The following is a 27,466-nucleotide window of genomic DNA, read 5'->3' as shown; positions in this document are numbered from 1 at the left end:
AATATATATTTTGTTGTAAAATATATAATAAATTGTTTATAAAAACGTTTATAAAAATATTGTTTGATATGTGCCACATACAAAGACAAACTGATTTTGGATGTCATTTTTATGGAGCACAATTTTGTTTCATTTTTTTTAAATATAAATAGTTTTATACTTGGTTATGATGTTTGACAGAGTTGTAGATAATTTAATTATCTTTGACTTGTGTGAAGATACTTTTAAAACAACTCTCTTCATTTTAAGAATTCTGCACAAAATATAAAGAAAATGTAACTTAGGAAACTCAAGGTTGCTTGATTTTTTTATTTGAAAACAAATCATTTTTGTTCTTAAGATATTTAACAAAGTTACAGATAGTATCATTTCAGTCAATTTGTCAAAGATACTTTTAAGATACATCTTATAACTTCACAAATACAACAACAAATCTAGAGAGCAAACAATTAAAGAAAAAATAAAAACTAGGAAAATCAAAGAGTCAACTTTGCTTGCAAATTAATAATAATCAATTAATAATAAAACATAGATAATTTAATTATCTTTGTATTTGCTAAAGGTACTTTTCTCATAATTTCAGAGATACAGCAAAAAATGTAAAAAAACAGTAAATAAAAGAAAAAAGACTTGGAATTTTACAGTAATCTATGCTTGCAATTTAAAAAAAGAAAATAAGTATTGTATATTCTTAAAATATATAAAGAAGTCATAGATAATTTAATTATCTATCATCTTCCAGAAAGCAGTATTAAAATTTATCTCACAGTTTTAGAATTAAAACCACAAAAGTGAAAAATTGTACTTAAATTTTCTAATAGCAAATTTCATGAAATGGCAATTTTGATTTTTAAAAGTTGTAGATAATTTAATTATCTTCATCCTTTTCAAAAATAATTTGAAGCTCAAAGATAATTATTTCAATAAATTGTTTATAATAAATTTATTTATCAAAAACAATTGATCCAAATCAAACTTCAAACAAATATTAAAATTATTTTTTACTATGTCGTGTTGCAAAGCAAAAGACGAATTAGATGAATTCGGCTATTCGAATTACCAAAAACAATCTCTGGTCGAATTTTGGGCCACTAAAATGCAAGATAATTTGGAAATCCACGGAAAAAACATCTTTATCAAGTAATAAAATATTAACAATATATATTATTCATATTTATATATATTTATGAAGTTTTCTGTAGATTTTTGAAAGACTATCCTGAATATTATAGTTTCTGGAAAATGCAACCTGATGCTGATATCATGATGGCGGTTAGTAAATTTGTTAGTTTTTGCAAAATAAATTATTTGTGGGTTTAGATATTAAATTTTTGTCTAAGGAGAATATAAAGTAGATAAAATTATCTAAAAAACTGTATAGTTAAAATTTATCTAAGATACTTTATTCAAGTTCTACGAAAGCTTAAATCAACCTTAAAAAACTAATTAAACCTTTACCAAACCTTTTCTTGGCAGTGAGTATTTTTGTAGTTTTTAAAGAATATTTTTTTTGGTTTAGAATCTTATATTTTTATCTTAGAAAAGGGAAATCTAGATAAAATTATCTATATAACAATATAACTAGGATTTTTCCATTGTCTTCTATATAATTCTTCAAAATTTAGGTTATTTTTTTTTCAAAGTATTTAATTCTAATATTTTTTTTATTTTTGTTTCTACTAATTCATAAACCTTCAACGCAGAAGTTTTTCTAACAATTTACGTATTTTTACAATTTTTTACCATTTTTTTTCTTAGGAAGATTTACCTCTCCATGGACAAGTTGCTATGTACGGTTTGGATCGTCTTATGCGAGATTTGCAAGTTGGTGCAGACGCTTATAGAAAAAGTATATCGAAATTAGTGGCAAAACATATCGAATTACATGTCGATTTATTGTCGATACAGGTATTTATATGCCAATATATTACAAAAATTAGTTTGCACTATTAGTACACTAAAAGTACCAATTGTTTTCTGTCTACTTATCTGTTTATCTATTTTTTTAGAGGTACACGTACACCACAATGCGTTATTTCCAAAGAACGTTCTCCCAGGACATTTTACCAGAAGTCGAATCTGCCTTAAGAATATTTTTTGGACTGATCCATCATTATGCAGAAGGAACAATTAACAACATGACAAGAGAGAAGAGTATAACCACACCACAAGTTTAAACAATATCAAAATTTATAAAGTAATAAAAAGTAATAAAAAAGTGTTAAAAATTTATACAGTAATAAAAAAATGTTAAAACAATGTTTGTATTTAATTTATTTAAGTAAAAACAAAAACAAATTGGTACATCCATATGTTCTTCAGGAGGCAACAGTTAATAGATAGTTGATCTGTTGCTGGATCCAAAAGTTGCTTTATGTTTCCATTATTTGACCTAAGATATGTTTATTATTTTAGCCATGATAGATGATGTCAGCACATGGGGCAACCTTGCAGAGTCCAAAAATGCCGATTCAAACTGAAACCAATCCATGGTTCTAATCATCCACATCCAATCATTGCCCAAATTAGCTTGTTATATCTATTTGGACATCAATGTCCAGCTAGGAAGGTTTTGGTAAAGTACACAAAGCATTATGTGCTGGTATAGCTATCCATCCAGCTATGGCAATCCCTAAACTATCAGCCAAAGCTGTGATACCCATAGAAAACTTTCTCTCCTTCATCGGAATCTCATGTGTCATCCTGTAGAACGTGTTGACATAAGCACCACCTCCTAAAAGTCCTTCCCATAAAACTATACCAAAAACAATCCAAATATTTGGTATATATCCATAAATTACTTCAAAAAGTAGTATCAAAACATTTATAAACTGAAACACAGACATCAACCAGACTTGTTTGAAATGGACAACGTTGACAGAACTTCTGGAGATAAAGACACCAACTTGGTAATCCACTTGCAACCATCTGTATTGTTCACTTTTCGATAACCAAAAATGATCGTAGTACACCAGCTCGAACAAACCTTGATTTATGAAGTACTCGAACAAGTAGACAACTAGTAAAGGTATCATGTACTTAAAACAAGGTGGTATTGCTGCTAATTTTTGTCTAAAATGACTTAAAGGTTTGCTCTGAACACCAGCTCTGCTAGGAACAAACGTAACTGCTGATGTATGTCCTAAAACGTTCTGGATTTCCGAAAACGCTGGATGCTCCTCATCAGCAGATTGTTTGCGCAGCAGAATCCAGAAGGAAAATGCTTGTAATACTGGAATTATCAGCATAATTAGCAAAGTATTAAATGGTGTCAATCCTAAACTGATCAGACCAGCGTATGATACTGCTCCAACGATTCCGGCACCACCAGTTCCAGAACTCCAAGTTGATATAACGTTTCGGTTATACTTTGCAGAGTAGGCTAGAAAAGTAACTTCGCCAAGACCAGAACTAAAAGCTGTGCTGACGACACCTAAAATGGCTAACCAGTTGCCTTTGGAGAAGGATACTAGTAAGTATCCTGCTGCTGATGCAAAACAACATATCAAAATCCTTATGTGAACATAAAATGGTAGAAAAGGCGCAGTAAATTTTATAATCAATGCAGGTATAATGTCTGCAAGTAAAATTGCACCAGTTGAGATATAGTTGCAGTCTCTTGGATTGGAAGGCTTTGGTGTTGTAGACTCTTTTGCATGAGAAGCTGATAATATATCGTGAGCTGCACTCAACATGACCACATATCCATAGTTATTGCACAAACCCAAGATCCAATAGGCTGTTAAATCTCGCCAAAGACCTTTATCCAAAGTATTTGTTCCTTGTGTACGTCGAGACGATGCTGGTATTTCTTCTTCTGGGGTATTTGACATTTTGGGGATAAAATGTAAGACTTTGACTAATATTTATCCTAAATAAAGTTTCCTAGAATAGATCTGGTAATATTTATTTTAAAATCAATAAATCTAGATAATTCCAGATGCAATTGAATAGATATTCCTGCACAGTCACCGGTCAAGTTCATAAATCCAACATTGGAACAACATGATTCTTATTAAACCTATTTTTTATATTTATGCAAATTGATCTTGCAATAGGATGAAATCAAGAAGATTTAGATGTAGAAAAAGAATGCAGAGCGTTTGGAGAAAAATAATCAAGTTCTGACCAAAAACGAAATTGTTTTGTTTATATCTTGTATTATATCCAGATAGTTAGCAGAAACCAAGTGATATCCAACAAAATGATGCGGATTCATCAAATAACATGAATAGATCATCAGCAATTCTGAGTATGATGTGTCCTTTGCCTGGATCAAAATAATCGCCAATAAAGATTTGGCTTGTCATCCTGGACGTTTATTATTTAATTCCAAAGCAATTCCAATGATCCTCCATTCCATCAGCGCCTTATATTTTCATTAGTGAACTTCCTGCTTCTTTAGTAAACTGTGAACCAAAAATAAGCAAATTGATTAGGATAGGATTAACAGAATGGATTTGAGTAAAATATATAAATATAAATAATCAAAATTTATTTTCAATATAAAAAATACAATTTGATTACAAAAACAAAGTTTAACAATTGACTTGTAGATAAAAACCTGTATTTAATTACTTTAGAAGTAACAAGTCATATGATAATTCTATGGGTGTTCAAATGCTGGTCTAAGTTGTAAACGACATGTTTCAATTTTTGATTGAACTCAGAAACCATAAATTAGCAACATCAACAGAGCATCTAATTAACTACAGGTATATTCATAGTCCACTCCAACTTAAACATGGATGAGTTTTCACTTTGGACCAGCCTTTGTACACAATATTTATTAAAAAAACATTTTTAAGTACAAATTTCACTTATGTTATTATATATACTATTTTATTTTATTGTCTCAATGTTTTTGGTATGATCAACATTGAATTTGGCATCATTTACAAAACCTGACTGAACCATGATTTTGGCTTGGAAGAAAAATACTTGTTGTAATGAATATTATTAAAAAATTTGTACTAATATTACACTGGGATGATCAATACAAAATAATTTCGCATTCTACATGATCGGTTTCGATTTAAATTTAAATGAAAGGAATATATTAGTTTGATAAGTTTGGTTATTTAATTTAAGTCTAAGGTTTTTATTAATCCACAATGTTCCTTAAAATGTATAATTTTCTGATCGAAATTTTACGTTAAAAACTATTTCACTGGTTCAATTATCTACACTTGCACTCGCAAACAACTAAACTTTAATTTCATCCACCTAATGTTGGATTTGGTCAAATTTTATTCACTTAAGTTGGTTTGGGCAAAGCACACAAGGCATTATGTGTTGGCATAGCTATCCATCCAGCCAAGGCTATTCCCAGACTATCAGCAATAGCAGTGATTGACATGGAGAACTTCTGTTTTTCCATTGGAATCTCATGGCTCATCCTGTAGAAGGTGTTGACATAAGCACCGCCTCCTAAAAGTCCTTCCCATAAAACGATGGCAAAAACAATCCAGATATTAGGGATGTACCCATACAAAACTTGGAATAGAAGCACCAAAACGTTGATGAATTGGAACACCGACATGATCCATACTTGTTTCAATTGTAACAAGTTGACGGAGCTTCTGGATATAAACACACCGATTTGATAGTCAACTTGTAGCCAACGGTATTGTTCATCTTTATCCAAAAAGGCACCTTCGAAGTATAGCAACTCAAACAAACCTTGATTGATAAAGTACTCCAACAAATACACCAAAAGTAGAGGTATCATATATTTGAACAATGGAGGAATAGCTTTAAATTTGCTTTTCAAATCACCAAAAGCTTTCTGGTTCTGCTCATTATCTCCAAATGTAGCAGCTGATGAACCATAAACGCTCATGCCAGTAGCCGTTTGCACTGGCTGATCTTCCTCGTGGGGTTTACGCAAAAGCACCCAGAAAGTAAGCCCTTCTAAAACTGGAACTACCAACATCACCAGTAAAGTTGTCACAGGATCTAATCCTAATCCTGTTAAACCAGCGTAAGAGACAGCTCCAACAATACCAGCTCCTCCTGTTCCTGAAGACCAAGTACTTATAACATTCTTATTATACCTTGACGAATGCGCTAAAAATGTCACTTCGCCAAGACCAGAACTAAAAGATGTTGCTATCACACCTAAAATTGCTAACCAGTTCCCTTGAGAGAAAGCAACTAGTATAAAACCTGCTGCAGCAGCCAGGCAACATATTAAAATCCTGACGTGGACAAAAAACGGTAGAAAAGGCGCTGTAAATTTTATGATCAATGCTGGAAGGATATCTGCTAATAAAATAGCACCAGTGGACAACTCATTGCATTCACGTTTAGTGGGGTCTACGATTGTGGAATTTGATATTGTACTATTGTTGGATGGATGGTGACTTTCATCAGCTGCTTTGAGGATATCGTGAGCGGCACTTAACATAACTACATATCCATAGTTGTTGCATAATCCAAGGATCCAGTAGGCCACCAGGTCCCGCCAGAGGCCTCTGTCTTTTAAAGGAGTGGATTCGTGAGGCGATTCTGGATTTTTCGTTGGAGTCATCATTTTAAAAATCAAGTAAAAATCACAGATGTATGCTTACAGGTTAATTTAATTTATGGAGCAGAGGTTCTCCACCAAAAATCGAAGATACTTTAAATATTGTAAACAAGACCACACTTCAAGTCTGGTTAAAATTTAACCAATGTATGATGTCCTGAATGTAGATTTCTGCTAGTCCAAATAATGTTTCAATAAATTGTAATTCAGCACAAACTATTCTAAGTTCACTACGCTTCTCCAACAATCTAAATCCAACTCATTATCTTCTTCTTAATATGCACCAAGATCAGTCTTTTGGTCATTTTTAGCTAAATCCTAGCTCCTATTTCCATATTTACTGGATCAGTCTTGTTTATCTTACTTAATACTATTTAAACCTTGGTCCAAGTGGAAGATCTGCCAGAAAAGAATTAGAAATTTAATTTAAACCATTATGAATGATTTCGTGATGATGATCCTTGATATTGGTGATGATGAAACATGGTCCATGCAGGAATTGATGAATAAAAACTGCTGATTTAGGACTGGTTATCGTATTTTAGGCACATGATATAAAATATCAATTATTTTAGTATTTGTTAGTTTAATTGTAGTATGTTAATAGTGGCTGTACTGATATTACAAGTTTGTGAAATACCAAATACTAAACTAAAAATATAAAAATAAGAATATAGTGCAAATGGTGAATGAATAGTTGCATTCAATTTATTTTGCTCTTATCAAAACGTTGAATAATGTTTGAACTGAAATTGCGTTATGAAGTGCTAGAATAACTTGTGCTCTAAAGGTTTAGTACATTTTTTTTTAATTTAAATTTTTTTATCTAAATTTTGGCTGAAACTCACGTTTAGTACAATTCAAAGGCAAATGCATATTATACATATAATATTTAGTAACACCAAAAATGGTTTGCCATCTCTGCTGATTTCTTTGATGAATAAATAAACATGTGTTATTTCTGGCATTGACTTGGCAATCATTGTATTATACATGTATATTTTATATACAATATGCATTGTTATATAAAACAATAGTAGTATGTGTTTATCTATAAACAATTTAGTATTTAGCAGGATAACAAAAAATTGTAACAAACATTTATTTATTTATAAACAATTTATATAACATGCAAAATTTGAACTTAGATTTATGTAATTTATTATAATGGTACTATGTGTTTTCATTTTGTACAGTTATTTATTATTATTATTATTTTGTAATTATTTATTTTTTTAAACCTTTAAAAAATAATAATTTAAGTTTTTGTTTAAACCTTTATTTTTGTCTTATACTGAATAATTTTATTTTACAATGCTGTTGTAGATTTTATTTATAAAATTGAATATGAATGAATATTAATAAAAATGTGGTTATATTTATTATAAATTGTGATAGTATATATTACAAAATTAAAATATTAAAATGATAAAGAAATGGGAACAACATTAGGTAGATGATTTATATTTGAATTCATTAGGCCTTTAGTGAATAAATTATTTCAAGAACAATACTAATTTATTATATATATATATATATATATATATGTGTGTGTGTGTATTTATATACATATAAATACACACATATATTTAAATATAATTATTAGAGTGGGCGAAAGTGACAGTTAAATCTTCATGATCACACCATATATGTAATGACAATTGATGGTCAAAAGATTTATATATATAAATATATATATATATATATATATATATATATGTGTGTGTGTGTGTGTATGTGTGTATTCATGTAATCTTCACCTAGTTTCTATAAATGTTTATAAATATGTTTAAATTTGTATAAATGAGCATATTTGTATAAAAATGTGTACATTTATAAAAAAAGTGTGTGTAAGTGTGTGTAATTTCACAAAAATGTATTTAAATATATAGAAGTGTGCAAAAATGTGTTTGAAAGTGCAAAAACGTATACATTTAAGTAAGTGCATAAAAATGTGTTTAATATCATAAAAATGTATTTAAATATTAATAAAAATATGTAAACGTGTAAGTGTGTAATGTGTAAATTGCGTAAAATATGTGTTTATATGTGTAAACTTTTATAAATATGTAGAAAAGTGTGCAAAAATGTGTTTGAAAGTGTAAAAATATACATTGTGAAAGTGCATAAAAATGTGTTTTATAGTATGTAAATGTGTTTGATATCATAAAAATGTATTAAAATATTTATAAAAACGTATAAATATATAAAAATGTGCACAAATGTATATTAACGTGTTTTTAAGTGTGTAAATGTGTGTACTTTTATAAAAATGTGTTTAAATATGTATAAGTGTTCAAAAGTGTGGAAATAAACACATTTGTATAAAAATGCATATAAGTGCGCGAAAATATTTGTAAATGTGTATAATAGCATGAAAATGTATCAAAGTATGTACATTAATTGAGAAAAAAATGTATATAATATCTTTAAGTGTGTATAAATGTGTTAAAGTAAGAGACAAGCTTTTGTTTTATACTAAACCCTTATTGCACAAGTCTTTCTAATAATTCCAACTTTTTTTTGTATTTTTTCAATTGTTCTCCTCCCCTGGTTCCTAATATAACTATTTCGCGAATCATATGTTCCGAACGTGTGTCGCACAGTCTTCGAATAGATCTCGAATCAAGATGTACATTTTTTTTAGTTTTTTTTATGATTTTATTTAAATATTAACAATAAATTATTGATAACAAAATAGTAGATAGTTTAAAGAATATGTGATTTGTTAACTTTACCAAAAAATATTGAGTTTTTTGTAGTGGTTTCGAAAAGACTGATGACTTGTGTTATAAAAATAGTTTAAAAAGATTGATCTAAATTATATAAAATTAGTGTAAATATAAGAAAATAATTAATAAGGTGACTAGAATTTTTTAAGTATGTAGGTGTAAGTTTGTATAAGTGTGTATAAGTATGTGTAAGTGTGTACAAATATGTGTATGTGTTTATAAGTGTGTAAAATTGTGTACAAGTGTGCACAAATGTATGTAGGTGTATGTGATTTTAATTGTATAAAATTAGTGTAAATATAAATAATTAATTAATAAGGTGATTATAGGGTGTAAGTTTGTATAAGTGTGAATAAAATGTGTATAAGTATGTGTAAGTGTGTAAAAATATGTATATGTGTTCATAAGCGTGTAAAATTGTGTGTAATTGTGTGCAAGTGTGCACAAATGTGTGTACGTGCATATGATTGTGTGTAAATGTGCTCACGTGTGTACAAATGTGTGTAAGTAGTGTGTATGAATATGTGTGTAAATAGTGTGTATGAATATGTGTGTAAATTGTGTGTACGAATATGTACAAGTGTGTATGAACACAATAATGTGTGTAATTTTATACAAATGTGTGTAAGGGTGCATGAGTGTGTATGAATGTGTACAAGTGTGTATGAATGTGTACAAGTGTGTGTAAGTATGCATAAGTGTGTATGAATATGTACAAGTGTGTATGTATACAATATGTGTGTAATTTTATATAAATGTGTGTAAGTATACATAAGTGTGTATAAATGTGTACAAGTGTGTATGGATGTATGCAAGGGGTGTGGATGTATTCACATTTGTGTAAATGTGTATAATTGTGTATAAATGTGTATAAATGTGTATAAATGTGTATAAATGTGTATAAATGTGTATAAATGTGTAAATGTGTATAAATGTGTATAAATGTGTAGAAATGTGTAGAAATGTGTAGAAATGTGTAGAAATGTGTAGAAATGTGTAGAAATGTGTAGAAATGTGTAGAAATGTGTAGAAATGTGTAGAAATGTGTGAAAGTGTGTAAAAGTGTGTAAAAGTGTGTAAAAGTGTGTAGAAGTGTGTAGAAATGTGTAGAAATGTGTATAATTGTGTATAGATGTGTATGAATCTGTACAATTGTGTATAAATATGTATAAATGTGCATAAACGTGTACAAATGGGTATAAAAATGTGTATAATTGTGTATAAATGTTTATAAATGTCTATAAAAATGTAATAATTTAGAATGAATATGTGTAAGTTTAATATAAATGTTAAATACGTGTTAAAAAATAAATAAAAACATGTATATATATACAATATTAAATAGTTTTACTTACAATTTTGAATATTTATTATAAATTTCGAAAAAGCAATCTTACAAACGTAATCAAACCTTCATTCAACGATTACATATTTTTTCAATTATTATTTAACACTTTTAACTTTCTAAAATAATTCAATCGGAAAAATTGACTAATAAAATAGACATTCTAGATTATTGCACAAATTAAATCTTCAGTATTTTATATGAAATTTCTTTTAATTGAAAATTTATTTATAGACGATAGATTCGGATATCTGGATTGTCTCACTTTTAGTCCGGAAGATAAATAAGTATACACATATATTTGTTATTACGAATTATATTATGTATACACTTACTCAATTATACATAATTATATATTTATTAATTACCTAATTTTATATATATATATATTAATAAGTGTGAATGAATGTATATAAATGTGTGAGAGTATATCAAATTTGTATAAATTGTGTAAATGTGTAAGAAATGTGTAAAAAGTGTATGAGTATGGTATAAATATTTAAAATTGTTAAAAATTGTATAAAATATGTTTAAATTAAATAATATATAACCGTATTTAAATGAGTATATAATGTTTATAAGTGTAAAATTATGTGTAAAAGCTTCCATAAGTGTGAGTAGGAGTGTGTTTACGCATGTAAAAGAGTGTAAAAGTGTGTATAAAAGTGTAAAAGTGTGTCTAAGTGTATTAATGAGTGTGGTGTATAAAAGTATGCATTAAAATTGTATTGATTGTATAAATGTATGTTAAATTATGTGCGAAATGTTTATGGAAATGCATGTATGTATTTCAAAAAAAAATCAGGGTATATATATATATATATATGTGTGTGTGTTTATTTATACATGTGTGTATGTATGTATATATGCCGTTGGCCTGCATTTATAAATAAAATTTAGGACTTGTATTTAGTACCTAAAATTAGAATCAGAGTTCTCGTACGAGAAATATATTCATCACTTGCATCCATTTCTTTGTCTTTGAAAACATGAACTCGATTTAAAATATTTAAAAACATAAAAACACACAACAATAATTCAATTAAAATTAAAACTTTAAATGTCTAAATTCATATGTAAAAGTATTTATTTATTCAATTTGTTTTTAATTTTTAAGTGATGTAAACAAAATGTCGACGAAAGTAAAGGAAGACATCAAGATCACAGTGTTTTTCTCGAATCATATGATTGTAGTGTATATTTGATTGGATTTTTATTTATTTAAACAATTAAGGTAAGATTGTTAATAAGATTTATTGCTAAATTATTTAATTATAATAAATTAATTCATTAGATTTAATTTATCCAACTGCACTATTTATATATGTAATTCAGTATGTTTTTTCATTAAATCTGCTGTATTTTTTAAACAGTTTATTTATAGTAAATGATGTATTTGACAAATTTGTTCAAAATTAAATTGTTTATAATATTGTGGAACATTAGAGACCCTAGAGCAACTCTTTAAACAAGCTGTAGAAGTTCAATGATCTATTTAAGTTTGCTAGAGTGCATTTTTAGATTTATCGTTTATAAATCTTCAACTATTCGATTGATGTCAATGATGTTTGAGGCAAATTTGTACAAAATTAAATATAATATATATATATATATATATATATATATATATATATATATATATATGCATTATTGGCATTGTATAATTATTACTAATAATTTGCGTTTGTTTAAAAGAACTCAAACTATGTGATGATTTGCTTGTTGAAATATTTTTTGCTCATTTATATATCGTAAAATATTTTAAACATCTCTTAAAAAAAATTGCTCAAATTATGATAGGTAATACTTTAATATATCTACTATAACAACAAATACTAAATTCCACATTTTTCTTTCAATATATAAACAAAATAATAAACAAATACCTAGAATTATTCTCCTATAGGTAGCTTGTTTTCAAATGTGATTTTTGAAGAGCTCGTAAGGCCATACCAGTACAAATAAAGTTATTACTAATTTTTTTTAGGTAAAAAATTCATTACAAAGTTAAAAATGTGCCATTTTCTATTTTTGCAAAAATAAAGTTAGGAAGTTGTTATGTCTACTATGACAACAAATACTAGAATCAATAAATTTTCTACTTTAAACATAACTAAATTTAATAAAAACACACAACTTTGATATGAGACTAGTTAAGAGATTTAACTAATTACTTGATCTACTAATTGAAACATTTGTACTAATTAAAATTTATATAAATAAATATTGTAATATTAATTAATAGTAATGTATTTTTTAATACTAATAAATTAAAAATTAAAGTGTATTCTCAAATTATTTAAAGTTTACTTTAAGTTTTGGTTTCGGAAATACTTTGTAGATGAAACGGTTGTGACTAATTTTTGTTTAAACAAAAGAACCGCTAATATAATTATATATACATTTATATATATATATATATATATATATATATATACTAGTATGTATTTTTTACGTTTCAGTGACCAAACACAATTAGTTTGCTCTATATGTATAAATAAATATATATAATTTTCTAAACGCGAGGTCAACTATTTGTCATTCTTTCGTTTTTTTGCATTATTAAATATAATAATTCAGTTTCTAATTTATATATAATTACATAAATATGTATGTATATATTTATATGATTCGTGTCAGATTTTATTAATTACTGGTGTGACATTACGAGCTCTTCAAAAATTAAAGTAAAAAATTAAACTCTTCGAGAGTACTTATCGTATATAATTGCTAATATCTTATTAATATTAAAAGAAAATATATCAATTTTAGTATTTGTTTTCATAATAGACATAATAAAGGATAATATACGAAATTACAATATGCTACCACATGACCTTACAAGGTATTCAAAATAACATTTAAAAATCAAAAATTTAGAATTAGAATTTTCGGTATTAAATTGTTAATATTTTGTAATATTGGGAAATAACTTATCAATTTTGGTATTTGTTTTCATAGTAGACATATTAAAGCACAACATACACAAATTACAGTATCCTATTACATGACCTTACGTGTTTCAAAAACAACATTTTAAAATCAAAAATCTGTGTACTATTATACTGTAAGTTTAGGTAATTGCTGCATTAAATTGTTTATAACTTGTAAAATTGAGAAAAAACTTAGTAAATTTAGTATTTGTTGTCATAGTAGACATATCAAAAGAAAACATACACAAATTAAACTACATGACCTAACGAGCTCTTCAGAATAACATTTTAAAATCAAAAATTTAGAATTTCGGTGCATTAAATTGTTAATATTTCGTATTATTGAGAGAAACTTATCAGTTTTAGTATTTGTTATCATAGTAGACCTATAAAGGACAACATACCCAAATTACAACTTTCTTGGTTCACTGGTATGACCTTACGAGCTCTTCAAAAATGATATTCTAAAATAAAAAAATCTGTATGCTATTATAGAAGAGTTCTAGATAATTGTTGCATTAAATTCCTAATATCTTGTAACATTAAGAGAAAACATATCAGTTGTAGTATTTGTTATCATAGTAAACATATTGAAGAATGACATACCCAAATTGCAACATCATACGTTCACTGGTGTGAACTTACGAGCTCTTCAAAAATGGCATTTTAAAATCAAAAATACGTATGCTATTATAGAAGAGTTCTAGGTGATTGTTGAATTAAATTGTTTATACGAGGTCTGTTCAAAAAGTACCCGGAATTTTCGTTTTTTCAAAAAAATATTTATTTATTCGTCTACATTAATGTGGTCCCCTTCAAAGTAGTCCCCCCCAGATATAATACACTTATGCCAGCGTTTTTTCCAATTTTCGAAGCACCCTTGATATTCACTTTTTGATATGTCCTTGAGCACTCTCAGCGATTTTCTTCAATCGAGGAAAACCGCCGTCCTTTCATGGGTCTCTTCAACTTTGGGAATAGGAAAAAGTCACACGGAGCCATATCTGGTGAATTTTTGCACTTTGCAACACTTTATTTCATTTTTTACGCAAAATTTAATACAAATTCTTTGACTTTTCAATTCTTCCATTGTAAAAATCGCCGAGCTCAGAAAAACACGTCGAACCTTAGCGACTACCACAGACAAAGTAAACAGTGAATATAGCTGAAAATTTCATCATACTTTAGGGGCATGTATACCAACACAATAAAAAAAAAAATTTGACAATCAGACACTCCAGACCCGCGAAATTTAATTATTAGTAATTCCGGGTACTTTTTGAACACACCTCGTATTTTGTAATATTGAGAAAAAACTTATCAATTTTAGTATTTGTTTTCATAGTAGACATATTAAAGGATAACATACAAAAATTACAATATCCTACCACATGCCCTTCAAAATGGTATTCAAAATAATATTTCAAAATCAAAATCTGTATACTATTATAGAATAGTTTTAAGTAATTGTTGCATTAAATTGTTTATATCTTGTAACATTAACAGAACACTTACTTAATTTTAGTATTTGTTGTCATAGTCATTAAAGTATAACATACTCAAATTACAACATCCTACGTTTACTGGTATGATCTTACGAGCTCTTCAAAAATACCACTTTAAAATCAAGCTACCTGTATACTATTATACATACTATAGTTTTAATAGGTAATTGTTGTATTAAATTGCTAATATCTTGTAACATTTATAGAAAACTTATCAGTTTTAGTATTTGTATTCATAGTAAACATATTAAAGTATAGCATACACAAATTACAATATCCTACGTTCACTGGTACGGCCTTACGATCTCTTCAAAAAAGACATTTCAAATCTATCCATACAATATTTATTAGGTAGTAGTTGCACTAAATTGTTATTATTTTGTGTTATGTGCAAAACCGTTAACATTTTCATATATTTAAAAAAAAGTATCGATTTTAGTATTTGTCATCATAGTATAACCAAATCACAACTTTACACCGAAAAAATAATAGCGCCATCTCTCGAAATTTGCTGCAATTCCACAACTTTTGTTTTAAAACTCATCAATTTTAGTATTTTTCCCAAAACTATCCTCTACCAATTTATTTCCTTTTCTAGATGCCTCAAACTAATCCAAAACCTCGTCAAAAGTTGATCTACCAGCACCAAGATTCATCCTTCAGTCTATCATCATCAATAGATGACGATACCAATCGACTGATGGATTTTGAAGAAAGATCTCCAATGATTCCAACAAAATTGATGAAGAAAAGATATATCTTAGAAGAACATGATGAAAATATCAATCATATGCAGCAGAATTCCTGGTTGCTGATCTTGAAGAAATTGGGCGTCCTTATGGACATTTTGTCGAGGATGCCTTTGCCGCCTGCCAACGTTGGAGGAATTGCAGGTAAGGGAATAAAAGACCAGGGCAAAGATTATGTGTATTAAGGAAAAAATCTTTTGATGTAAAGGCTTCAGAAATCTGCCACAATTAGTCTTTCTTGTTAAGCAGATCAGAATCCATTAACGTCTATTTTAATATTAGGAAGGTTCCAAATGTAAAACTTGATTTGGTAACTACTGGTTTTGTCCATGTTACTTCCTCGAATAATTTTTGATACCATCAATTCTACTAGTCCTTGCCAAAGTAGACATTCTGAACATCCTCAAATTTTTGGCTACTTTTTCAGTCGCAACATTGATGCTGACGCTTTTTGGACCAAAAACTTTAGTCCAGACTCTGATCTATCCTGCATACAGGCATTGTATAGGTGAGCAAAATATACAGAAGAAACGATTTTTACACCTTTTCACTATTTCTGCTAAATTATTTAAGTACATTAAACTATCTAATAAGTTCTTTATCCCTTCAGGAGGTCTATATCCTGCTTACGCCTCCTACAAAGCAGTCAGGAGCAAAAATGTACGGGAATATGTAAAATGGATGATGTACTGGATAGTTTTGGCAACCTTCAGTGCCATAGAACAAATGGCAGATCTCTGTCTGACCTGGTTGCCATTTTATTATGAAGTCAAGATTTTGTTGATTTTGTGGCTACTCTCTCCGGCCACTAAAGGAAGTTCTATGCTATATAAGAAGTTTTTGCATCCTGCTTTGGCGAGACGAGAACAGGTAGAAGTTGAAATATATTATATTCGATCAATATCAATGATCACCGAAACAAAAATGTTTAAAATTAAGCTTCAAACGTTTGCAACAACAAAAGGATCTAAAATCGTTTTTTAATTTCAGGAGATCGATGAAGCTTTATCAGTAGCTCGTGACAAGGGCTACAGAGCAGTCTTACAACTTGGTTCAAAAGCTACAAATGCTCTTTTGAATACAGCCATCAAGGTAAAAGAAAATCCAATTACAAAACAGCCTAAACACATGTTCAAAATATTCAATTTTTTATCTAAATTTTAGAGTAGCGGAAACTTGATGCACCAATTGAGAAAAACCCATAGTCTGAGTGACATTCCAGAGGCTCCTAGTCTGCGAAGTGGTTCAGATGAAGACTATATTGGTAAATAGACTCATTTTCATATTTCTTTTCCTTCTCTAATATCTATTATCTTTAGATGAAACTGAGGAATGGTCTGATGCCAAACGAGCAAATATCTCGTCTTCCATACTGAGAAGAAAAAGCGATATTTCAAGACAAAGACCGTTGAGTTATTCTGAGGACAACTATAGCAGAGAGAAGACAACTCCAAAAATTAGGTATAACATAACCATATCTATAATGTCTGATAAAAAAATTGTACTAAAAGTTTATCTTCCGCAGTCGCAAAGCATCAGAAGAAAGTTCAGGATATTCCAGTTCTGCTAGTACGGAACCCAGGACATATCCAAAACGCGGCAACAATGACCTGACTGCCAATTCGATAATACCCGAGGTAATAAAAATTAAACCACAGATTGTCATTGAAAGCAATAGATTTGTGGTTATATATGAAATTCTGATTAGACGCAGACTATTTAGATCATTGTTTTAGAAGTCATCGCCACAAATAGTCAATTAACTGATTAACCTAATGTCGTAAAAAATATTATACACCCAAAATTAGTGCTAACAACATCATTTCCGCGATACGATTGGTAATAAATAGTCTGTGTTTTCCATCTTTTTAATCCTCCAGGATGAATTAACTCGAAATTTCTGTTTAAAGGATCTGGAATATTACGAAGACCAAGACAAGGTCCCGTACCAGCCTTCCTCTGGTAATAAAATTGATTGCAAATCTTATTTTTACAAAAATGTTACTATAACAGATGTGACGAACTTGGAGGATGTTTTGGAAATTGATGAGATATGTCCAGATGTTAAAAATAACAAGATGTTTGATAAAGTTGAGTGTGATTTAGACGCAGTGGAGTTGCAAAATAGTTGCGAGACATCGAGAGATCAAGAAAAAGTTGAGGTTAAAGAAATGCCAGCAGGTGAACAGGATGTTTTGAATACTGGTAAAACTTTTAGTTCAAAACCACCAATATCAGATCCAAATTGGTCAAAATTTAAACCAACAAAGACAACAACCAAAGAAATTGATATCAAATCTAGTGGAAGCATATATAAACTTTCCACAGACACCAAAAACGATTCTGACGATTCCGTTGACGTAATTATGTTCGACAAAGCATTGACAAGAAAATCAACCTCGATATACCAAAAAAATTAGCAGTTGATATACAAAATACATCAAAACCACAAACATGCAAAATCCCGGAAAATTTTATCAGAAATTTAGATTCTGATGAAGAAACGTATTATGATACATCGGAGATAGAAGATTCTTACAATGCTGAAAATGTAGTTTCTGGTAATATTTCTATAAAAATTTCAGTTGATGAGAAATCCAATTTGCCAAGCACTTCGAATGAAAACAATAAGGTAAATAAGGAATCAGTAAATAAGAAAGTGCATGTCATTGGTAAGAAAAAAGCTCCTGAACCACCAAATAAAGAAAAACTTCTGCGAAAGATCAAAAATCTTGATGATGTTAAATCTAGTCAAACCAAAAACCAAGATTTTGGAGAATCTTCTAAAACTTCAACAAGTTCTATAAAAAACACAGAAATTAGGAATAAAAGTCCATCACCTTTTCCAGAAGAAAAACAGAAGAAACAATCTGGATTATCTAAACTCAAAGGCAAATTAACATCATTTTTAGGAACACCCAAGGATAACAAAGACAATGTATCAAACTCTGGATCATCCCAAACGAGTTTAAGGAGCCAAGATGATGATAAAATAGTGAAAATTACAGACTCTGACGCCAAATCCACAACATCCAGTGTATTTGAAACAGATGTCTGAAAAATGATGATTGTGTAATTTAGAAGCAACATTTTAGTAATTTTTCGATGATTTGGAAGATAATTGTTAAAAACCAAAGAGGCTGGTAACCAAAAATTAGATAATATGTCACGCTCTGATACTAAAATTTCGCGAAAAAATATAGAGTTTTATGCATACAATAAGTAGTGTCGATTTCCAAATTGAAATTGTGTTTAAGGCAACACCTGGTGTTAAAAATCCTAATACGTGCTTAAATTTTGGACGCTTTCATAATATCCCAAATGATTTTCGGGAATCTACATCAGACAAAAGAAATTAAGGCATCTATAACACTTTCAGAAGAAATCAACAGCAAACCAAAGACACACCAAAGTTGAAGGATTTTCTCAGAAATCTTCAACGAACCAAAAGTCTTTGGATGTCTAAACACGTGATCCTGAATTCTGGAAGTGAGATCCTAGATGATTCTCTAGGATCTACTCTAAACAAAAAAAACAATTGGGAAAACAAATTTTTCCAATTGGTTGGAATTAAAATGAATGACCAAAATTTTGTCATCCAAAATCATTGGACATCCAAAAGTCATTGGACATCCAAAGAAAGTATGTGAGATTAGCGTTGTGTTGTGGCTTTATCATCACCAGTCATCAAAATCACCTGAAATCATCATGAAATAATCGACAACCTGCCTAAATCGCCTAAAAATTAATCGTTAGCTTTTAGCCATTAACTTGTCACCCAATTTTGAAAACAAGTGAAGATGATGTTGCCTCATGAAGGTTTACTTCAAAGAAAAACAAATATACAGTAGTTTGATAATTGATTTTTTGTTGAAAATATTAAAACTTTGTAGTTTTTTTTTAATTATTGCAACGCGTAATGTTTGATATTTGAAGTAAAACTTCGTAGGGGACATCAAACTTTTTTAGTAGAACCATGCAAAGTTGTGTAGTTTTTGTTTAAAAAAAAAAATTTTGGGTTTTTTTTAAAAAAATAATAGAAGCTATTTTGTTTTAGGGTTTCATACCCAAATGTCCAAATTTCCGACTTTCTTTTTAAAATTTTTTCTACTTTGCAAAGGTTCTCCAAAAACTAACATACACTAAAATGATTTTTTCACTAATTATATTTTTCTAATAATATCCAAATAAATGTAAAATATTTTTTTTATTTTTTTTTCAGGCTCAAATCAAGCCTAGGACCCAGAAAAAAATTGCTGGTTAATTTTTTTTGGAAATAAAGACTCGCCTTAAGAAGACTAAATTATATTGTCAGATGTACTATTGTAAAATTTATTCAGAAAGTGATGATTTTTATAAGCTCTGCAGGACGTACTGATACTAGTAGAATTTTAATAATAAACTCGATTTTCACAAGCTCTTCAGGACGTGCTGCTAGAATATTAATGTATAAACAACATTTTAGTACATCTGATAAAATTTAAATTAATATATAATATATAGTAATTGAACAAATAAAATTTATGTTTTTTTAAAATTTTGTATTGAGGTTTTATATTGTGCTAAATTGTTTTCTTTAAGTAAAATTAGTATACAGTAAAACCCCATTAAGACCATTTCTCAGGGACCATACGAAAAATACGTCTTAAGCGAAAAACGTGTCACGTGGTATAAGAACAATAAGTTTCAAGGTGCAGAGAGCGTATTAAACGTAATCGTCTTAACAGGGTTCTACTGGACATATAATTATACATTTTATATTATACTCAGGGCTGTTTTTTCTCAAGTCAAAAGATACTTTAGTTAAATAATATATTGTATATTATAATCATACATATATACATATATAATTATAATATATTTATTTTACGAATTTAAAAACCTGGTTTGATTTTATTTGTTACTAAAAATTTGAACCAAATAGCATATTTGTTACATGTTACATCTAGTCTACTAGTTTTCTTGTCTTACAGTCTACCTGTCTATATGATTATCTGTCTACCTCTCTACCTATCTAATTTACCTGTCCGATAATTTACCCGTCCGACAATTTTCCTGTACAACCATTGACCTGTCCTACAATTTACCTGTCCAACAATTTACCAGTCCAACAATTTACCAGTCCAACAATTTACCAGTCGAACAATTTACCAGTCCAACAATTTACCAGTCCAACAATTTTCAGTTCTACAATTTAACAGGATAACAATTTACCACACCAACAATTTACCAGTCTAAGAATTTACCTGTTCAACAATTTACCTGTCCAACAATTTACCTGTCCAACAATTTACCTGTCCAACCATTTACCTGTCCTACAATTTACCTGTCCAGCAATTTACCTGACCAACAATTTACCTGACCAAAAATTTACCTCTCCTACAGTTTACCGGCCCAACCATTTACCAGGATAACAATTTACCTGTCTACTAATTTACCTGTCCACTAATTACCTGTCTACTAATTTACCTGTCCAACAATTTACCTGTCCAACAATTTACCTGTCCAACAATTTACCCATCCAACAATTTACCTGCCCGCCAATTTACCTGTCCATCAATTTACATATCTACCAATTTGCCTATCAACCTGTTTATCAATCCACCAATTTACCTATTTACTAATTTAGCTGTTACATATTCGTCTATATTTCAGTTTACCTATCTCCCAATTTACCAGTCTACCTGCTCATTTGTTGTCATATATATCTATCTACCTGTTTAACTATTTATTTATTTCCTATCTACCAATTCACCTGCCCTGTCTACCTGTTCATTTGCCTTCATATATATCCATCTACCTGTTTAACTATTTATCTTTTTACCTGCCTGCCTGTTTACCTGTCTACCAATTATTAAAAATTTAAAAAGTTCAGCTAGTTTTAAATAAAATACAAATATTGTATTCGTATTGCACTTTTTGAACTCTTTTCAACGATATGTCACATGCCAAAAGAACCCTTCAGGCTATTGGCAAGTTGCAACCCTAATTGACGCCAATTAATGAAAACGAGTTGAATAACAATAAATACAAGGTGAAGTATCGACCAAATAATGGAAATAAGATTTTTGGAGATTTCTATATATTTATATATACACATATATAAAGATTTTCTTCCCCAATCCAAGGCATGCGCAGAAATGTACCAGGCACAATTTTGACATTTGTGCCCGCAGCACAAATGTACAAAATCATTTTAAACTAATAAAATAGATAATGAATTTATATAGAAATAAATAATAAATTTATATAGAAATAAATAATAAAATCATTAATAACAATACACTCAATATTGCATAAATAATTATTAAAAAATTAAAAAAGTGCATCAAGTATGCAAAGGACTACAAATAATTTTGTAAACAATAATGTTGAAGTATTAACAAGTGAAAATTTTTATTTATCATAAAATAAATAACGTTTGATTTAATAAAAATAGTTATGTTTATTAATTATAGATTAATTTGTTAGAAAGAAATCATATTTTGAAAGTGTTATTTTATTATTATTATTAAAGTGTTATGTTATTATTTTTAAAATAAATTATTAATAAATGTGGCACAGAATACTGGGTTGGAACCAATAACTAGAAGTAAGTATTTAATTTATTAATATAGTTGAATAAATATTTAATTCATTGAAGATTTCTCTAAGCAAAATGACTAAAAATTTAACAATTTAAAAAATGTTTTAGTAAATAAGTAATTTCATAAAAAAAATATTAGTTTCGAGTCCCAATTTGACTCTTCTTCAGTGAAAAACACACAAATTATTAAATAATTAGTAATAATTATATAATAATTAAGAATAGTAGTAATAATTTGTCTTTTATCTACTGAAGAAGAGACAAACAAAAACTCGAAACGTATGAAAAACTTATTGAAACTTTCCTAAACATTTCCTCTTTAATAACTTGATGGAAGCCAGTATATTTTTTGTTTATAATTATATAAATAATGCATAGAAAGCAATATGTTGTTTTGTAGTTCATTGTACTACAAACTATTTTGCAGAATCAGCAAGTAACTACAAAATAAACATTATATATATATATATATATGTTAAAGAAGTTAGTTTTGATGTTGAGAAATATGAGTAAGTTCTTCAAGGGCATACATCAAATAAAAGGCAAAGATTTAGAAGTTAATCTTTAATTTTTCCAAACGTTTCGACATAGAATTTTATCTCATCATCAGTGGATCTACAGAATGAATATTGAAAAATTAATATAAACTAGGAAAAAATGACAGAAATTGGAAAAAGAACTATAGATATAAGTAATATAATTATAACAATAACAATTATACTTAACAGATAGATAAACAAGAGAAATGAAAAGTAAAAAGAAAAGAAGAAAGTTGTTTATCTATCTGTTAAGTATAATTGTTATTGTTATAATTATATTACTTATATCTATAGTTCTTTTTCCAATTTCTGTCATTTTTTCCTAGTTTATATTAATTTTTCAATATTCTTTCTGTAGATCCACTGATGATGACATAAAATTCTATGTCGAAACGTTTGGAAAAATTAAAGATTAACTTCTAAATCTTTGCCTTTTATTTGATGTATGCCCTTGAAGAACTTACTCATATATATATATATATATATATATATATATATATATATATATATATATATATATATATTAGGGTGGTCCTTAAAATGGTCATTTTCGAATTTCCTTGCTCCCAGGGGCTCAAATGGTTACAAATAGATAAAAAACAATTCTCTGAAAGTTTTAGCTCTTAATATTAACGTTTAGATAGAGCGCAATTCAATCAAAGTTTTGTATGGAAATAACATTGAAAAATTTACAAATTTTTTAAAAATGTTTTTTAGATGTAATTTAGCGAACAAATGAATGAATAAAACTTATTCATTCGTCGCTAAGTTATACCTAACACATTTTTTTTAAATTTCCAAAATTTTTTCCATGCTCTTTCCATACGAAGTTTGATTGAATTGCGCTCTATCTAAACGTTAATATGAAGAGCTAAAACTTTCAGAGAATTGTTTTTTATCTATTTGGAACCATTTGAGCCCCTGGGAGCAAGAAAATTCGAACATGACCATTTTAAGGACCACCCTAATATATATATATATATATATATATATTATTTTTTGGTGTGCCAGTATTTTTCACAAAATTAGCACCAGTATCTATTTTACCAGAAAATGTCTACAAAAGAAGAACTGAATCGCAAAAACGAGCTGAATCGTCGCATTTCCAGTCGTCTGGAGCAACTAGAAGTCGATTCCACGAATTTTGGAACAATTTTGAAAAAAGTTTCAGAATTTTTGGACATTCTGGCCAAAATTCCATTGCCTCCTGCTTCTGTGGAGGGAATTGGAGGTAAATAGAGCCAAAAAAGCTCTTTTTAGATATGTCATATGCAAAATGTTCTAGATCTAAATTACCTATTGGCAAGTTGCTGTTCTTCCACATAATTTGGCAACAAAGTCATTTGGTTGCAGAAAAAAAATCAAAACGGTCAACAGATTTATTTGTAATTTTTTTCGCGTATTAAAATGAAAAAAAACCATTAGCTCTTTTATAACTTATAAAAAAGTCAGAAGAATGGTATTGCTAAATGTTTTTCTTTAATACTGATTCCAGGTGCAACTCTATTCCTAACATTTTTTGGACCAAGAGCAATTGTCCAGACAATCCTCTACCCAATATATAGACATAGCTTGGGTAAGTAAAAATCTATAAATAATTTAAAAAAAAAAATTCAAGGTCTGTACTAAACCTATTGGCAAGTAATTGTAATTTACAGATAGTTAATAAAAATAAAAATAAATAATTTCTTGAAGAGAAATCTCAAATAATGATAAGTGAATTAGATTTAAGAAAATCATTTTTGACGAGCTCGTAAGACCACATTCATGGAATTAGAATGTTGCATTTTGGCCATGTTGTACTTCAACATATCTACTATGATGCCAAAGTCTAAAATCTATCAAAATTTAAAGATTTTGAAACTTAGATTAAAACTAGAACTTCTTAAGTTGGCATGATACTTGTATGAATTCCTAAATGTTATTTTTGATGAGCTCATGAGGTCAAACTAGACATATTTGGGTACGTTATACCCTTATATGCCTGCTTAACAACAAACACTAAAATAGATTGAGAACAACTTTAGTAGAACATCAAGAACTTCCACAATTGTCCACAAAATAACTATTGCATGCCAACAATCTGCAACTCCTTGCTTCGATTTCACAACAACTTCACCCACCCTAATATCTATAATATTTTATTCCCTTCTCAATTTCAATTACTAAAATGGATCTTTTTCCCCCAGGAGGTCTCTACCCTGCCTACGCCTCCTACAAAGCCGTCAGGAGCAAAAACGTTCGAGAATATGTGAAATGGATGATGTACTGGATAGTTTTGGCAGCCTTCAGTGCCATAGAACAGTTGGCAGACCTCTGTCTGACCTGGTTACCATTTTATTACGAGGTCAAGATTTTATTGATTTTATGGCTACTGTCTCCAGCCACCAATGGAAGTACTTTGATTTACAAGAAGATGATACATCCACTACTGTCGAGTAGGGAACAGGTAATTATAAGAAATAGATTTGATATTCTGCATAAAATATCCAGATTGGATCACACAGAAACTGCTCACCAAGAAAACTAACCCAAGTGCATTGATATCTATTACCACCTCCAAATCCTAAGAAATTTAATTAAAAACAATAAACCATAAGACAAACTTGTTCAAAATTAAATAAACTACAAAAGATTCTGCAAGAAACCTACTCTAGAACCACTTGGTTTCTTCTAAAATCGCTCTTCTTTCAGGAAATCGATGAAGCCCTATCAGTAGCTCGCGACAAGGGCTATCGAGCAGTCTTGCAACTTGGCTCAAAGGCCACAAATGCTATTTTAAATACAGCCATCAAGGTAAAAGATAGATTAATCGTTGTAATTCCAAAAAAACTGATTGATTCTATCCATTTTTCCAGAGTGGTAGCGAGTTGGCCCACGAGCTGCGCAAAACCCAATCCTTAGGTGATATCATGAACCAATCCCAAAACCAGAAACAAATAGAAACAGATGATGCCAAAGGTCTGTCAAAAGTCTCAAGACGTACAGGATCTTTGTACCAAAAACCAGAAGGATCCCAGAGGTCTTTAAGACCAAGACCCAAGACCATAAGTGATTGTCCACCAGAGTTTGCAAGAAATTTGGTAAAATCTGGAATGGATGGTGGAGGAGGAATTAATTCTGTAAGGTGAGGACAAAAAATATAGTCAACATGGATAATTAAACCAAAAATTTGATGATTACTTTTGTTGTTGTTTTTTTTCAGATTTATGCGATCATCTGAAGATATTTCAACGAATTTAGATTTTGTAGAGTCTCCAGGACCAAGGATAAAGTCTAGGGCTCCTTTGCATGGTAAAGGGTCTACTACTTCATTAAATGAGGTAAGAATTTAGATATCACTTAATATTTTTAAAAGTTGCTCTTAAAATTACTGGAGACTTTTGACTAACCAAAGAAGAAGTTTATGTCTTGATCAGAAAATCCAATTTGCTAATTTTATGTTTGTTTGACGTTTCAAGTCATTGTGAATCGTTTGATGCCAAAATTGCATAAAGTGCCATATTTGTGTGCCAAATTTTGACTTTCCTGGGCGTTTTTCAGAAACAGCTGCACCGATTTAAAAAATTTAGAAGACATTCGTTGATTCTCGGTAAGAACGGCCAGGCAGTTTTTTTTTAATTAGCCAGACGTAAACCATAAAACTTTCTTATCAATCACAGGAAGTTTTCATATGATATCTAGATAAATAGTTTATATTTCCGATTCGTTTGAACGTATTTTATTATTCTAATCATTATAAATAATTATTAGGTCGTAAACCCGATAAATGTTTATTATTTGTAACAAAATTAAACGACGTCAAGTTGATGTAATGATGCAATTTATTACTAAAGTGCAATAACAAGCGTTATGTGACGTCGTCGGACGGGCCTTCTAGAATTTCCAGTAAGATAATAGATCTATTATATATATATATATAATATATATATATATGACTAATTATAGAAAATCCTCATTAAGTTTTTTTGAATGGTTTCTAAATTTTTGAAATCAGTCAGCCGTTGTCGAGAAAACTTTAACAAAAGATCACATTTTGTCCCATCTATTGATTCAGAATGATTGAAAGGTTAAAAAAATATTAAAATCGTATTTGCTAGCAGAACCAAAACTTCTACCTCAGATGTATTATTATATTTTTAATTTACCAAAATATAATTTTCTATAATTATTTATAATTGGGTTCATAATTTTTTGCAATTAGTGTAGACAAAAAAAGATATATAATTAGATCGTTTTTGCATATTAGAAACGCATTTAATGGACGACCGTATAATTTATATTTAAATCGACAAAACATCGAAAACGTACATCATAGTTTTAAAAATAGATGGTGATTTACTGTTTATGCAAATGTTACATATATACATATGTATAAAGATTCATGCACATAAATGCACATTTATCATATTAATTATGCATTATTTTATGTACATTAATGTGTATTCGAAATATTATACACAAACTAATGCACAAATTTATCTTAATTTTACACATTTATAAACATATACAAACTTTTTCATTTATTCTCTTATACATAATTTCTAC

General features: G+C 29.0%; 3 protein-coding genes and 1 pseudogene across 4 annotated transcripts in view; 2 read left to right on the top strand and 2 right to left on the bottom strand.

Annotated features, from left to right (window-relative positions):
* Nucleotides 1-2,357: 2,357 nt before the first annotated feature.
* Nucleotides 2,358-4,163, bottom strand: LOC113370951 (annotated as a pseudogene).
* Nucleotides 4,164-4,703: 540 nt separating this feature from the next.
* The window catches only part of LOC113370922 (battenin-like), a 39,480-nt gene continuing 16,717 nt past the window's right edge, over nt 4,704-27,466 (bottom strand). For both annotated transcript variants that reach the window (XM_026611596.1, XM_026611603.1), the window contains one exon: nt 4,704-6,928. In XM_026611596.1, coding sequence (XP_026467381.1) covers nt 5,258-6,535 — 1,278 coding nt within the window. In that variant the 5' untranslated portion in view covers nt 6,536-6,928 and the 3' untranslated portion in view covers nt 4,704-5,257. The remainder of the gene's footprint in view (nt 6,929-27,466) is intronic.
* Nucleotides 11,735-18,851, top strand: LOC113363030. The gene is made up of 10 exons (XM_026605521.1): nt 11,735-11,840; nt 15,643-15,937; nt 16,221-16,301; nt 16,404-16,663; nt 16,784-16,885; nt 16,958-17,057; nt 17,113-17,254; nt 17,319-17,430; nt 17,704-18,161; nt 18,275-18,851. Exons 2-10 carry the CDS (start codon nt 15,643-15,645, stop codon nt 18,849-18,851), a joined length of 2,127 nt encoding a protein of 708 aa, XP_026461306.1. The 5' UTR covers nt 11,735-11,840.
* LOC113363029 (receptor expression-enhancing protein 2-like) overlaps nt 25,016-27,466 on the top strand; it is a 9,378-nt gene continuing 6,927 nt past the window's right edge. The window contains exons 1-4 of the mRNA XM_026605520.1: nt 25,016-25,367; nt 25,613-25,714; nt 25,777-26,045; nt 26,124-26,241. Coding sequence (XP_026461305.1) covers nt 25,089-25,367; nt 25,613-25,714; nt 25,777-26,045; nt 26,124-26,241 — 768 coding nt within the window. The 5' untranslated portion in view covers nt 25,016-25,088. The remainder of the gene's footprint in view (nt 25,368-25,612; nt 25,715-25,776; nt 26,046-26,123; nt 26,242-27,466) is intronic.

The sequence above is a fragment of the Ctenocephalides felis genome, unplaced genomic scaffold (genome assembly GCF_003426905.1).
Source record: "Ctenocephalides felis isolate EL2017-DRISC unplaced genomic scaffold, ASM342690v1 CF-g0.4_SCAFFOLD_00845, whole genome shotgun sequence".
Lineage (NCBI taxonomy): Eukaryota > Metazoa > Arthropoda > Insecta > Siphonaptera > Pulicidae > Ctenocephalides > Ctenocephalides felis.
Note: the sequence above shows the minus strand (reverse complement) of the source record. Positions and strands in the feature narration are given on the sequence as shown.

Excerpts from the sequence above, each read along its gene's own strand:
- LOC113363030 (XM_026605521.1), top strand. The coding sequence starts at position 15,643 with ATGCCTCAAACTAATCCAAAACCTCGTCAAAAGTTGATCTACCAGCAC. Across the intron at positions 17,255-17,318 it reads AAGACAACTCCAAAAATTAG|TCGCAAAGCATCAGAAGAAA; the intron begins GTATAACATAAC and ends TATCTTCCGCAG. Across the intron at positions 17,431-17,703 it reads CCAATTCGATAATACCCGAG|GATCTGGAATATTACGAAGA; the intron begins GTAATAAAAATT and ends TTCTGTTTAAAG.